Below are 14,126 nucleotides of genomic sequence, written 5' to 3'. Positions count from 1 at the left end.
CACACACACACACCCTACTGCAGCAATAGCACACACACAACCTGCTGCAGCATAGCACACATACATTCTGTTGCAGCCATAGCACGCACACACACACAGCCTGCTGCAGCCATAGCGCGTACACACACACACACCCAGCCTGCTGCAGCCTTAGCGCGTACACACACACACACACAGCCTGCTGCAGCCATAGCACGCACACACACACACACACAGCCTGCTGCAGCCATAGCACGCACACACACACAGCCTGCTGCAGCCATAGCACGCACACACACACAGCCTGCTGCAGCCATAGCACGCACACACACACAGCCTGCTGCAGCCATAGCACGCACACACACACACACAGCCTGTTGCAGCCATAGCAGACGCATTCACAGTCTACTGCAGCAATAGCACACACACACACAGCTCGCTGCAGCCATAATACACACAGTCTGCTGTAGCCATATCACGCAATACCCCTCGGGCAGGCTCAACGCTAAATACCCCTCGGGCTGGCTCCACACTATATCCCTCGGGCTGGCTCTAAGCTATATTCCCCTCGGGCTGGCTTCACGCTATATACCCCTCGGGCTGGCCCCATGCTATATACCCCTCGGGCTGGCCCCACGCTATATACCCCTCGGGCTGGCCCCACGCTATATACCCCTCGGGCTGGCCCCACGCTATATACCTTTCGGGCTGGCCCCACGCTATATAGCCCTCAGGCTGGCCCCACGCTATATCCCTCAGGCTGGCTTCACGCTATATACCCCTCGGGCTGGCCCCACGCTATATACCCCTCGGGCTGGCCCCACGCTATATACCCCTCGGGCTGGCCCCACGCTATATACCCCTCGGGCTGGCTCCACGCTATATACCCCTCGGGCTGGCTCCACGCTATATACCCCTCAGGCTGGCCCCACGCTATATCCCTCAGGCTGGCTTCACGCTATATATCCCTCAGGCTGGCTCCACGCTATATCCCTCAGGCTGGCTCCATGCTATATATCCCTCAGGCTGGCCCCACGCTATATATCCCTCAGGCTGGCCCCACGCTATATATCCCTCAGGCTGGCTCCACGCTATATATCCCTCAGGCTGGCTCCACGCTATATATCCCTCAGGCTGGCTCCACGCTATATATCCCTCAGGCTGGCCCCACGCTATATCCCTCAGGCTGGCTCCATGCTATATACCCCTCGGGCTGGCTCCACGCTAAATCTCTTGGTGGCACATATATTTAGCAGTTTTTCATACTCCTCTTTCAGTGGTCTGATCTGTCCCCTCGGTACGTTAGTCACGCTGTCATGGCAGCTCTCTCTATCAATGTAACTGTTGCTGTCTGTTGGTTTGCAATGTGTTTTAGGAACATAGGGAAAATCCATGTGCCCAACAACATAACTGCAAAACAGAACTAAGAGACACAATGACAATACACAACTCCAACAACACAATAGCTATGTATCAGTAATACAAGCAGATAGCGGATATACACAGGAGGCAGATGGATAGAATGGGAAAACAGCAGCACAATGAAGCACAAAAGGACACTGGTCACTTGGAAGCTTCCCTGATGAAGGTAGTGATTGCAGAAACACGTAGGATCGGCTTTCTGACCCACACGAACCTCTGTAGCCCAATCTAGTGACGTCTCTAACATTGTGTGCTGGTAGAAGCGGTGCTGCAGGCCGGGGCACACTCCCAGCGAACACACAACCCATTGGACTATACACCAAACATATGCCGGGAACATTGTGGATTATCATCTCCATAAGGATTCATCTCTGAGTACTGACACCGACGCATGGATCCAAGTGACATCTAGTGGCCAGATTGTATATTACACTTATGCAACATAACATGTAACAATCTAGAGGTTATATCACCTTTATAGGAATGTGACTAGAACAGTCCGCCGTCCTTTCCGTATCATTCGTCATTATTATCCTATAGGATTTAATCAATAAAGATTACATAATTATTACATGACAAAGCTGTAACTTCATGTCCTTTGTAGGATATGTGTGAGATATTTGGAGATGTACATACATGTACTGGCCAGATGATGGAGCGGGGATATATACTGTACATACATCTACTGACCGGATGATGGAGCGGATATATACTGTACATACATCTACTGTCCGGATGATGGAGCGGATATATACTGTACATACATCTACTGTCCGGATGATGGAGCGATGATATATACTGTACATACATCTACTGGCCGGATGATGGAGCGGATATATACTGTACATACATATACTGGCCAGATGATGGAGCGGGGATATATACTGTACATACATCTACTGACCGGATGATGGAGCGGATATATACTGTACATATATCTACTGTCCGGATGATGGAGCGATGATATATACTGTACATACATGTACAAGCCGGATGATGGAGCGATGATATATACTGTACATACATGTACAAGCCGGATGATGGAGCGGATATATACTGTACATACATCTACTGTCTGGATGATGGAGCGGATATACTGTACATACATATACAAGCCGGATGATGGAGCGCATATATACTGCACATACATATGCAAGCCAGATGATGGAGCGGATATATACTGCACATACATCTACTGGCCGGATGATGGAGCGCATATATACTGTACATACATATACTGGCCAGATGATGGAGCAGATATATACTGTACATACATCTACTGGCCAGATGATGGAGCGGGGATATATACTGTACATACATCTACTGGCCGGATGATGGAGCGGGGATATATACTGTACATACATATACTGGCCAGATGATGGAGCGGATATATACTGTACATACATATACTGTCCGGATGATGGAGCGCATATATACTGCACATACATATGCAAGCCAGATGATGGAGCGGATATATACTGCACATACATCTACTGGCCGGATGATGGAGCAGATATATACTGTACATACATATACTGTCCGGATGATGGAGCGCATATATACTGCACATACATATACTGGCCGGATGATGGAGCGGATATATACTGCACATACATATACTGGCCGGATGATGGAGCGGATATATACTGCACATACATATACTGTCCGGATGATGGAGCGGATATATACTGCACATACATATACTGGCCGGATGATGGAGCGGATATATACTGCACATACATATACTGTCCGGATGATGGAGCGCATATATACTGCACATACATATACTGGCCGGATGATGGAGCGCATTTAGGCTGGGTTCATACTACGTATATTTGAGGCTGTATAGCAACCAAAACCAGGAGTGGATTGAAAACACAGAAAGGATCTGATCACACAATAGTGACATTGAGTAGATGGCCGTCATTTAATGGCAAATATTTGCTGTTATTTAAAAACAACGGCCGTTATATTGAAATAATGGCCGTTATTTACCGTTATATGGCGGCCATCCACTCAGTTTCAGCATTGTGTGATCAGATCCTTTCTGTGTTTTCCATCCACTCCTGGTTTTGGTTGCTATGAGGACCTGACATGAGGACCAAATACAGCCTCAAATATACATAGTGTGAACCCAGCCATATACTGTACATACATATACTGGCCGGATGATGGAGCGGATATATACTGTACATACATCTACAAGCCGGATGATGGAGCGGATATATACTGCACATACATATACTGGCCGGATGATTGATCGGATATATACTGCACATACATATACTGACCGGATGATGGAGCAGATATATACTGTACATACATATACTGACCGGATGATGGAGCAGATATATACTGTACATACATATACTGGCCGGATGATGGAGCGGATATATACTGCACATACATATACTGGCCGGATGATGGAGCGCATATATTCTGTATATATAATGTGAGGTGTGACCCTATGTATCATGTCTGAGCCCCCCAGCGTCTAGTCACAGTATTACCGCACATAAACCTCATGGTGTGAACTTACCTTAAGGCTGGAGTCTCCCACCGAGCAACACGACAAAGGGAAGGTGTGAATGGAGCTAACAGATCATGGACACAGGCTGTGTGTATATATATATCTCCTCTGTGTACATTGCCGGGAATAATGGGGAGTCTGCTGATAACAGAGAGAACGAGAACCACCAGGACCTGCTCTGTATATGAGAGATGGGGAGAGTGTGATGTCACCAGGGGGCGGGGCCTCGGCCGGAAGTAGAAAGCAGTGAAGGAGGGAAACTGCAATATCCATAGTAACATGGAGGAGTATACAGGGGAGAGGACTGGTGTGTGGGGTCTGTATACAGGGGGGAGAGGACTGGTGTGTGTGTGGGGTCTGTATACAGGGGAGAGGACTGGTGTGGGGGTCTGTATACAGGGGGAGAGGACTGGTGTGTGGGGTCTGTATACAGGGGAGAGGACTGGTGTGTGGGGTCTGTATACAGGGGAGAGGACTGGTGTGTGGGGTCTGTATACAGGGGAGAGGACTGGTGTGTGGGGTCTGTATACAGGGGAGAGGACTGGTGTGTGGGGTCTGTATACAGGGGAGAGGACTGGTGTGTGGGGTCTGTATGCAGGGGAGAGGACTGGTGTGTGTGGCGTCTGTATACAGGGGGAGAGGACTGGTGTGTGTGGCGTCTGTATACAGGGGGAGAGGACTGGTGTGTGTGGGGTCTGTATACAGGGGGAGAAGGACTGGTGTGTGGGGTCTGTATACAGGGGAGAGGACTGGTGTGTGGGGTCTGTATACAGGGGAGAGGACTGGTGTGTGTGGTCTGTATACAGGGGGAGAGGACTGGTGTGTGGGGTCTGTATACAGGGGAGAGGACTGGTGTGTGGGGTCTGTATACAGGGGGAGAGGACTGGTGTGTGGGGTCTGTATACAGGGGAGAGGACTGGTGTGTGTGTGGGGTCTGTATACAGGGGGAGAGGACTGGTGTGTGTGGTCTGTATACAGGGGGAGAGGACTGGTGTGTGTGGGGTCTGTATACAGGGGGAGAGGACTGGTGTGTGTGGTCTGTATACAGGGGAGAGGACTGGTGTGTGTGGTCTGTATACAGGGGAGAGGACTGGTGTGTGGGGTCTGTATACAGGGGGAGAGGACTGGTGTGTGGGTTCTGTATACAGGGGGAAGGACTGGTGTGTGGTCTGTATACAGGGGGAGAGGACTGGTGTGTGTGTGGTCTGTATACAGGGGGAGAGGACTGGTGTGTGGGTTCTGTATACAGGGGGAGAGGACTGGTGTGTGTGGTCTGTATACAGGGGAGAGGACTGGTGTGTGTGGGGTCTGTATACAGGGGGAGAGGACTGGTGTGTGTGGGGTCTGTATACAGGGGGAGAGGACTGGGGTGTGTGGGGTCTGTATACAGGGGGAGAGGACTGGTGTGTGGGGTCTGTATACAGGGGGAGAGGACTGGTGTGGGGTCTGTATACAGGGGGAGAGGACTGGTGTGTGTGGTCTGTATACAGGGGGAGAGGACTGGTGTGGGGGTCTGTATACAGGAGAGAGGACTGGTGTGTGTGGGGTCTGTATACAGGGGGAGAGGACTGGGGTCTGTATACAGGAGAGGACTGGTGTGTGTGGTCTGTATACAGGGGAGAGGACTGGTGTGTGTGGTCTGTATACAGGGGAGAGGACTGGTGTGTGTGGTCTGTATACAGGGGGAAAGGACTGGTGTGTGTGGGGTCTGTATACAGGGGGAGAGGACTGGTGTGTGGGGTCTGTATACAGGGGGAGAGGACTGGTGTGTGTGGGGTCTGTATACAGGGGGAGAGGACTGGTGTGTGTGGTCTGTATACAGGGGGAGAGGACTGGTGTGTGTGGGGTCTGTATACAGGGGGAGAGGACTGGTGTGTGGGGTCTGTATACAGGGGAGAGGACTGGTGTGTGGGGTCTGTATACAGGGGAGAGGACTGGTGTGTGGGGTCTGTATACAGGGGAGAGGACTGGTGTGTGTGGGGTCTGTATACAGGGGGAGAGGACTGGTGTGTGTGGTCTGTATACAGGGGGAGAGGACTGGTGTGTGTGGGGTCTGTATACAGGGGGAGAGGACTGGTGTGTGTGGTCTGTATACAGGGGGAGAGGACTGGTGTGTGTGGGGTCTGTATACAGGGGGAGAGGACTGGTGTGTGTGGTCTGTATACAGGAGAGGACTGGTGTGTGTGGTCTGTATACAGGGGAGAGGACTGGTGTGTGGGGTCTGTATACAGGGGGAGAGGACTGATGTGTGGGTTCTGTATACAGGGGGAGAGGACTGGTGTGTGTGGTGTCTGTATACAGGGGAGAGGACTGGTGTGTGGGGTCTGTATACAGGGGGAGAGGACTGGTGTGTAGGGTCTGTATACAGGGGGAGAGGACTGGTGTGTGGGGTCTGTATACAGGGGGAGAGGACTGGTGTGTGGGGTCTGTATACAGGGGGAGAGGACTGGTGTGTGTGGGGTCTTTATACAGGGAGAGGACTGGAGTGTGGTCTGTATACAGGGGAGAGGACTGGTGTGTGGGGTCTGTATACAGGGGGAGAGGACTGGTGTGCGGGGTCTGTATCCAGGGGGAAGGACTGGTGTGTGGGGTCTGTATACAGGGGGAGAGGACTGGTGTGTGGGGTCTGTATACAGGGGGAGAGGACTGGTGTGTGGGGTCTGTATACAGGGGAGAGGACTGGTGTGTGGTGTCTGTATACAGGGGGAGAGGACTGGTGTGGGGGGTCTGTATACAGGGGGAGAGGACTGGTGTGTGGGGTCTGTATACAGGGGGAGAGGACTGGTGTGTGTGGGGTCTGTATACAGGTGGAGAGGACTGGTGTGAGGGGTCTGTATACAGGGGGAGAGGACTGGTGTGTGTGGGGTCTGTATACAGGGGGAGAGGACTGGTGTGTGTGGGGTCTGTATACAGGGGAGAGGACTGGTGTGTGTGGGGTCTGTATACAGGGGGAGAGGACTGGTGTGTGGGGTCTGTATACAGGGGGAGAGGACTGGTGTGTGTGGTGTCTGTATACAGGGGAGAGGACTGGTGTGTGTGGTGTCTGTATACAGGGGAGAGGACTGGTGTGTGTGGTGTCTGTATACAGGGGAGAGGACTGGTGTGTGTGGGGTCTGTATACAGGGGAGAGGACTGGTGTGTGGGGTCTGTATACAGGGGGAGAGGACTGGTGTGTGTGGGGTCTGTATACAGGTGGAGAGGACTGGTGTGAGGGGTCTGTATACAGGGGGAGAGGACTGGTGTGTGAGGGGTCTGTATACAGGGGGAGAGGACTGGTGTGTGGGATCTGTATACAGGGGGAGAGGACTGGTGTGTGGGGTCTGTATACAGGGGGAGAGGACTGGTGTGTGGGGTCTGTATACAGGGGGAGAGGACTGGTGTGTGTGGTCTGTATACAGGGGAGAGGACTGGTGTGTGAGTGTGACATTCTCTGTGCTGCTGGGACCTCTCCTATAAGATCAGCACCCTCCTCTCCTGACATCCTCTGTGCTGCTGGGACCTCTCCTATAAGATCAGCACCCTCCTCTCCTGACATCCTCTGTGCTGCTGGGACCTCTCCTATAAGATCAGCACCCTCCTCTCCTGACATCCTCTGTGCTGCTGGGACCTCTCCTATAAGATCAGCACCCTCCTCTCCTGACATCCTCTGTGCTGCTGTGACCTCCCTATAAGATCAGCACCCTCCTCTCCTGACATCCTCTGTGCTGCTGTGACCTCCCTATAAGATCAGCACCTTCCTCTCCTGACATCCTCTGTGCTGCTGTGACCTCCCTATAAGATCAGCACCCTCCTCTCCTGACATCCTCTGTGCTGCTGTGACCTCCCTATAAGATCAGCACCTTCCTCTCCTGACATCCTCTGTGCTGCTGTGACCTCCCTATAAGATCAGCACCTTCCTCTCCTGACATCCTCTGTGCTGCTGTGACCTCCCTATAAGATCAGCACCTTCCTCTCCTGACATCCTCTGTGCTGCTGTGACCTCCCTATAAGATCAGCACCTTCCTCTCCTGACATCCTCTGTGCTGCTGTGACCTCCCTATAAGATCAGCACCTTCCTCTCCTGACATCCTCTGTGCAGCAAGGGACCAAACATTATGTTTATTGGGGACAGCATTGGCGGGGGCAGTAGTGGATTATAATGTGAGCGTATTTACTGGGGGGGGGGGGGGGGGGGTCCAGGTTGGGTGGACAGCCCGGGGCCCAGGGTACATTTAATCCGCCACTGGGTACAGACTACAACCCCCACAATGCAGGGAGCTGGTGAAGGCTGCCAGGTCTGGACAGACAGGAGAGGGTTCATCTGCCTGGCAGGTCCGTTCCTGTAAGGGGGCAGGGGTGTAAGGACAGGGATGTGGGGGGCACACCAGAGGGCAGGGATGTGGGGGCACACTAGAGGGCAGGGATGTGGGGGGGGCACACCAGAGGGCAGGGATGTGGGGGCACACCAGAGGGCAGGGATGTGGGGGACACACTAGAGGGCAGGGATGTGGGGGGGGGCACACCAGAGGGCAGGGATGTGGGGGGGGGCACACCAGAGGGCAGGGATGTGGGGGGCACACCAGAGGGCAGGGATGTGGGGGGCACACCAGAGGGCAGGGATGTGGGGGGCACACCAGAGGGCAGGGATGTGGGGGGCACACCAGAGGGCAGGGATGTGGGGGGCACACCAGAGGGCAGGGATGTGGGGGGGGCACACCAGAGGGCAGGGATGTGGGGGGGGGGCAGGGATGTGGGGGGGGGGGCAGGGATGTGGGGGGCACACCAGAGGGCAGGGATGTGGGGGGCACACCAGAGGGCAGGGATGTGGGGGGCACACCAGAGGGCAGGGATGTGGGGGGCACACCAGAGGGCAGGGATGTGGGGGGGGGGGGCAGGGATGTGGGGGGCACACCAGAGGGCAGGAATGTGGGGGGCACACCAGAGGGCAGGAATGTGGCGGGCACACCAGAGGGCAGGGATGTGGGGGGGGGGGCAGGGATGTGGGGGGCACACCAGAGGGCAGGAATGTGGGGGGCACACCAGAGGGCAGGGATGTGGGGGGGCACACCAGAGGGCAGGGATGTGGGGGGCACACCAGAGGGCAGGAATGTGGGGGGCACACCAGAGGGCAGGGATGTGGGGGGGGGGGGCAGGGATGTGGGGGGCACACCAGAGGGCAGGAATGTGGGGGGCACACCAGAGGGCAGGGATGTGGGGGGGCACACCAGAGGGCAGGGATGTGGGGGGGCACACCAGAGGGCAGGGATGTGGGGGGGCACACCAGAGGGCAGGGATGTGGGGGGGCACACCAGAGGGGGCACAAATCCCCTGTTCTCACTTACTGTGGTACCTGTGGACACTTAGAGCATGAGGCTTGTCAAAGCTGAGGGGAGGGGGGATTTGTAAAGGGATCTTATTTAAGGTGGAAAAGACAGCCTGAACCTCGGCCACCAGGAAGATTAAAGGGGTTGTCCGGCGATAAAAAATTATTCACAGAATAACACACATTACAAAGTTATACAACTTTGTAATGTATGTTATGTCTGTGAATGGCCCCCTTCCCCGTGTTTCCCCCCACCCACGCTAGACCCGGAAGTGTGGTGCATTATACTCACCGCATGTCGTGTCGTCCACGGTCTCCGATCGTCAGCAGTGACGTCTTCTTCGTGAGTCCGGCGGATCTTCCCGAGTGCTGGCCGCCCTCTGCAGCGTCATCCGAAGCTCAGCCGCGATTGGCTGAGCATAACTGTGCTCAGCCAATCGCGGCTGAGCGGCTGATGACGCGGCCACGTCATCAGCTGCTCAGCCGCGATTGGCTGAGCACAGTTATGCTCAGCCAATCGCGGCTGAGCTTCGGATGACGCTGCAGAGGGCGGCCAGCACTCGGGAAGATCCGCCGGACTCACGAAGAAGACGTCACTGCTGACGATCGGAGACCGTGGTCGGCACGTGACAGGTAATGTATAGCGCACCACACTTCCGGGTACACGGGTGGGGGTGGTGGGACACGGGGAAGGGGGCCATTCACAGACATAACATACATTACAAAGTTGTATAACTTTGTAATGTGTGTTATTCTGTGAATAATTTTTTTCGCCGGATAACCCCTTTAACCTTTGCTGCTGGCCGAGGTTCAGGCTGTATGTTCCACCTTAAATAAGCTCCCTTTACAAATCCCCCTCCCCTCAGCTCCTGGAAGCTCCCAGCTGTCAGGCCTCCGTTCCTCCGTGCATATTCATGTGTGCACACTCAGGCCGGTCAGGAAGCGCAGCCACCGAGAGCGTGCACACATGAATATGCATAGGAACAGCGCCGCAGATGGACGGAGAGCGAGCCGGCATCAGAGCCTCAGTCACCAACCTCACACTAAGTGCAGCCCTAGACGCAGCTCCTCACACCGGCTGCATGACAGGTGTGACGGGAGGCTGTGGGTCATTAGCAGCGGGGGTCTGTTACACATAGTAGCCGACCCCCACTGCTTCTGGAGAGGCTCAGGATGGGTCAGATGCCGCTGTCAGTTGTGACAGCGGCATCTGCACAGTTATATAGCCGGCACTAGCGATCGCTGTGTGCGGCTATAACTTATCCCTGCAGTGAGCGGAGGAAGGGGCGGGCGGAGGAGGAGGAAGTGACGCCAGGGGGCAGCACTCAGAGAACATGGCCGGCCCTCTGCTCTATACTTTATATTAAGCTGCGTTATTAGGCAGCTTAATATAAAGTATCGATACCAGGAAATCCTGGTACCGAATCGTTTTTTTGCCCGAAATATTGATAGTAGTATCGATATTTCGGTGCATCGTGTATCCCTAGTCTGTATACAGGGGGAGAGGACTGGTGTGTGTGGGGTCTGTATATAGGAGGAGAGGACTGGTGTGTGGGGTCTGTATCCAGGGGGAGATGACTGGTGTGTGTGCGGTCTGTATACAGGGGAGAGGACTGGTGTGTGTGGGGTCTGTATACAGGGGAGAGGACTGGTGTGTGTGGGGTCTGTATCCAGGGGGAGATGACTGGTGTGTGTGCGGTCTGTATACAGGGGAGAGGACTGGTGTGTGGGGTCTGTATACAGGGGAGAGGACTGGTGTGTGTGGGGTCTGTATACAGGGGGAGAGGACTGGTGTGTGTGTGGGGATCTGTATACAGGGGGAGAGGACTGGTGTGTGTGTGGGGATCTGTATACAGGGGAGAGGACTGGTGTGTGGGGTCTGTATACAGGAGGAGAGGACTGGTGTGTGTGGGGTCTGTATACAGGGGGAGAGGACTGGTGTGTGGTGTCTGTATACAGGGGGAGAGGACTGGTGTGTGGGGTCTGTATACAGGGGAGAGGACTGGTGTGTGTGGGGTCTGTATCCAGGGGGAGATGACTGGTGTGTGTGCGGTCTGTATACAGGGGAGAGGACTGGTGTGTGGGGTCTGTATACAGGGGAGAGGACTGGTGTGTGTGGGGTCTGTATACAGGGGAGAGGACTGGTGTGTGTGTGTGTGGGGGGGTCTGTATACAGGGGAGAGGACTGGTGTGTGGGGTCTGTATACAGGGGGAGAGGACTGGTGTGTGGGGTCTGTATACAGGGGGAGAGGACTGGTGTGTGGGGTCTATACAGGGGGAGAGGACTGGTGTGTGGGGTCTGTATACAGGGGAGAGGACTGGTGTGTGGGGTCTGTATACAGGGGGAGAGGACTGGTGTGTGTGGGGTCTGTATACAGGGGAGAGGACTGGTGTGTGTGGGGTCTGTATACAGGGGAGAGGACTGGTGTGTGTGGGGTCTGTATACAGGAGAGAGGACTGGCGTGTGGAGTCTGTATACAGGGGGAGAGGACTGGTGTGTGTGGGGTCTGTATACAGGGGGAGAGGACTGGTGTGTGTGGGGTCTGTATACAGGGGGAGAGGACTGGTGTGTGTGGGGTCTGTATACAGGGGGAGAGGACTGGTGTGTGTGGGGTCTGTATACAGGGGGAGAGGACTGGTGTGTGTGGGGTCTGTATACAGGGGGAGAGGACTGGTGTGTGTGGGGTCTGTATACAGGGGGAGAGGACTGGTGTGTGTGGGGTCTGTATACAGGGGAGAGGACTGGTGTGTGTGGGGTCTGTATACAGGGGAGAGGACTGGTTGTTACTGTGGTCAGCGACTATTGTTCCAACATGGCACCCACTAATGCGAACGTATTCATGGCGGCACCTGAAGAAAGACAGGTCTATGTATCCCACCACTTCGGACATGTTCTGAGGTGGTGGAGATACATAGACGACATTTTCCTCATCTGGACAGGGGGTGAGCAGAGACTAGACGAGTTCTTTTTTTACTTCCTCAACAGCATGGACGAGCATATTAAGTTCACTAGCGACTGTACACGCACGTCACTCCAATTCCTTGACACTCGCGTTTACATTCAAGACCAACAATTAGTGACTGATCTGTACACAAAACCGACGGACCTCAACAATTTGTTGCAGTTCGAAAGTTTCCATCCCTGAACTATGATACAATCACTCCCCTACAGTCAGTTACTTAGAGTAAAAAGAATCGTCCAAGACCCCCAGATCTGTGAGGAGAGACTCAATGGGATGTGGCAGAAATTTTCCACCAGGGGTTACCCCAAACATGTCATTGACCAACAGAGAAGATACAGAGAGAGACAGACAACAACTCCTTACCAAAAAAGACCCCACCTCCAAACCACCACGAATAGCATTTGCGTCCACCTTCGGCTCACATAGTAGGAGAGTAACCAACTTAATCCGTAGAAATTGGAGAATTCTGTCACTTGCTTTCCCCACCATTCCTGAATTCCAGATACCACCTATCATGGCCTTATATCGCGGCCCAGAAACCTGAGGGACCAGTTAGTTAAAGCGGACAGTGGTCAGAAACTCACAAATACACAAACATATCTAGGGGATCCGAAATGAGGTTGTTATCCGTGTCTTTCCTGTGCCATCTTACATGCAGAACCAATATGTGTTACAATGTCCCTGTGGTCTCCTGTACGTTGGGGAGACGGCAGACTGAGGATCAACCAACATAAATCCACCATTAGGACCTCTAAAATAGAGTTACCAGTCCCCAAAGATTACACCGAACACAAGCCGAACTGACGAGGTTTGCCATCCTGGACCATGGACAAATAGGAGGAGTGGGGACAGGACTGCCAGGAGGAGTGGGGACAGGACTGCCAGGAGGAGTGGGGACAGGACTGCCAGGAGGAGTGGGGACAGGACTGCCAGGAGGAGCGGGGACAGGACTGCCAGGAGGGGCGGGGACAGGACTGCCAGGAGGGGCGGGGACAGGACTGCCAGGAGGAGCGGGGACAGGACTGCCAGGAGGGGCGGGGACAGGACTGCCAGGAGGGGCGGGGACAGGACTGCCAGGAGGAGCGGGGACAGGACTGCCAGGAGGGGCGGGGACAGGACTGCCAGGAGGGGCGGGGACAGGACTGCCTTGGGCACGACGAGTAGGGACTAGCCACGCACCCTGGCTTAGACTTAGTCCTGACATCCCTCCATGGTTGGGGAAACAATGGATATGATACCTTAATACATTTATTTATATGTTTACTCTGGATTTTAGTTTGGAGTCCCATTGTAACCTTTTAGTATGTTTATTTTAACATGATTCTAATATATACCTTTCTCTCTTTTTTTAGATCTTTTATGATCTTTTGTGGAATTTTACTAACATCCTGATGGGACGTCCCCCTCCATTCCGGAACATTACTCTCATACTGGACCATTATTAAATGTTTTTCTTTTTATGCCGTCTAGCACTCAGTTGCCATTTGTTTTTGCTTTTTTCACATGTTGGTAACCACGGATTTGACTTTGGGGCTGTATCTATCCAATGAAGTGTTGTGATTCCTTAAACAGTAGCTTTATGCATTACTTATACCCCTTATAGCTAGTGCTAGGCCACTGTCTCATACATAGAATTCTATGACGCTGTTCTCCATATTGGTGGGAGATACTTTTTCACCACATGACTACTCCCCAGGGTTCCCTTGTGGACCCTCATAGTGGTTTCCCTTGTGCAGACGGTACTTGGTGGGGTTTCTGTGATGCCCTGACCCGTGAGGGCCACTCCGCAGTGCAGGTGTTACTAGCAGGCAAGAACCGGGGCAGCTGCAGGGTATAGAGTTGTCACGGTACTGGCACGAGGGTGGCACAGCTGTAGGCCAGTCTGCGGTACTATGCGGGATACTGGGCATGCGATTCTTCGCTGTACCTA

General features: G+C 53.7%; 1 protein-coding gene and 1 long non-coding RNA gene across 2 annotated transcripts in view; one reads left to right on the top strand and one right to left on the bottom strand.

Moving 5' to 3' along the window:
- Window positions 1-4,119, bottom strand: part of LOC138786395 (oocyte zinc finger protein XlCOF22-like) — a 41,360-nt gene extending 37,241 nt beyond the window's left edge. Inside the window, exons 1-2 of the mRNA XM_069963386.1 lie at window positions 3,941-4,119; window positions 1,875-1,935 (exon numbers count right to left, since the gene is read on the bottom strand). Of these exons, the coding sequence (XP_069819487.1) occupies window positions 1,875-1,928 (54 nt within the window). The 5' untranslated portion in view covers window positions 1,929-1,935; window positions 3,941-4,119. The remainder of the gene's footprint in view (window positions 1-1,874; window positions 1,936-3,940) is intronic.
- A 50-nt stretch (window positions 4,120-4,169) lies between these two features.
- LOC138787543 (uncharacterized) lies at window positions 4,170-13,656 on the top strand. The gene is made up of 2 exons (XR_011362395.1): window positions 4,170-4,238; window positions 13,549-13,656. It is a non-coding gene; the product is annotated as an uncharacterized lncRNA (long non-coding RNA).
- Window positions 13,657-14,126: the final 470 nt, after the last annotated feature.

The sequence above is a fragment of the Dendropsophus ebraccatus genome, chromosome 3, assembly GCF_027789765.1.
Source record: "Dendropsophus ebraccatus isolate aDenEbr1 chromosome 3, aDenEbr1.pat, whole genome shotgun sequence".
Lineage (NCBI taxonomy): Eukaryota > Metazoa > Chordata > Amphibia > Anura > Hylidae > Dendropsophus > Dendropsophus ebraccatus.
This window is presented reverse-complemented; position numbering and strand designations above follow the sequence as displayed.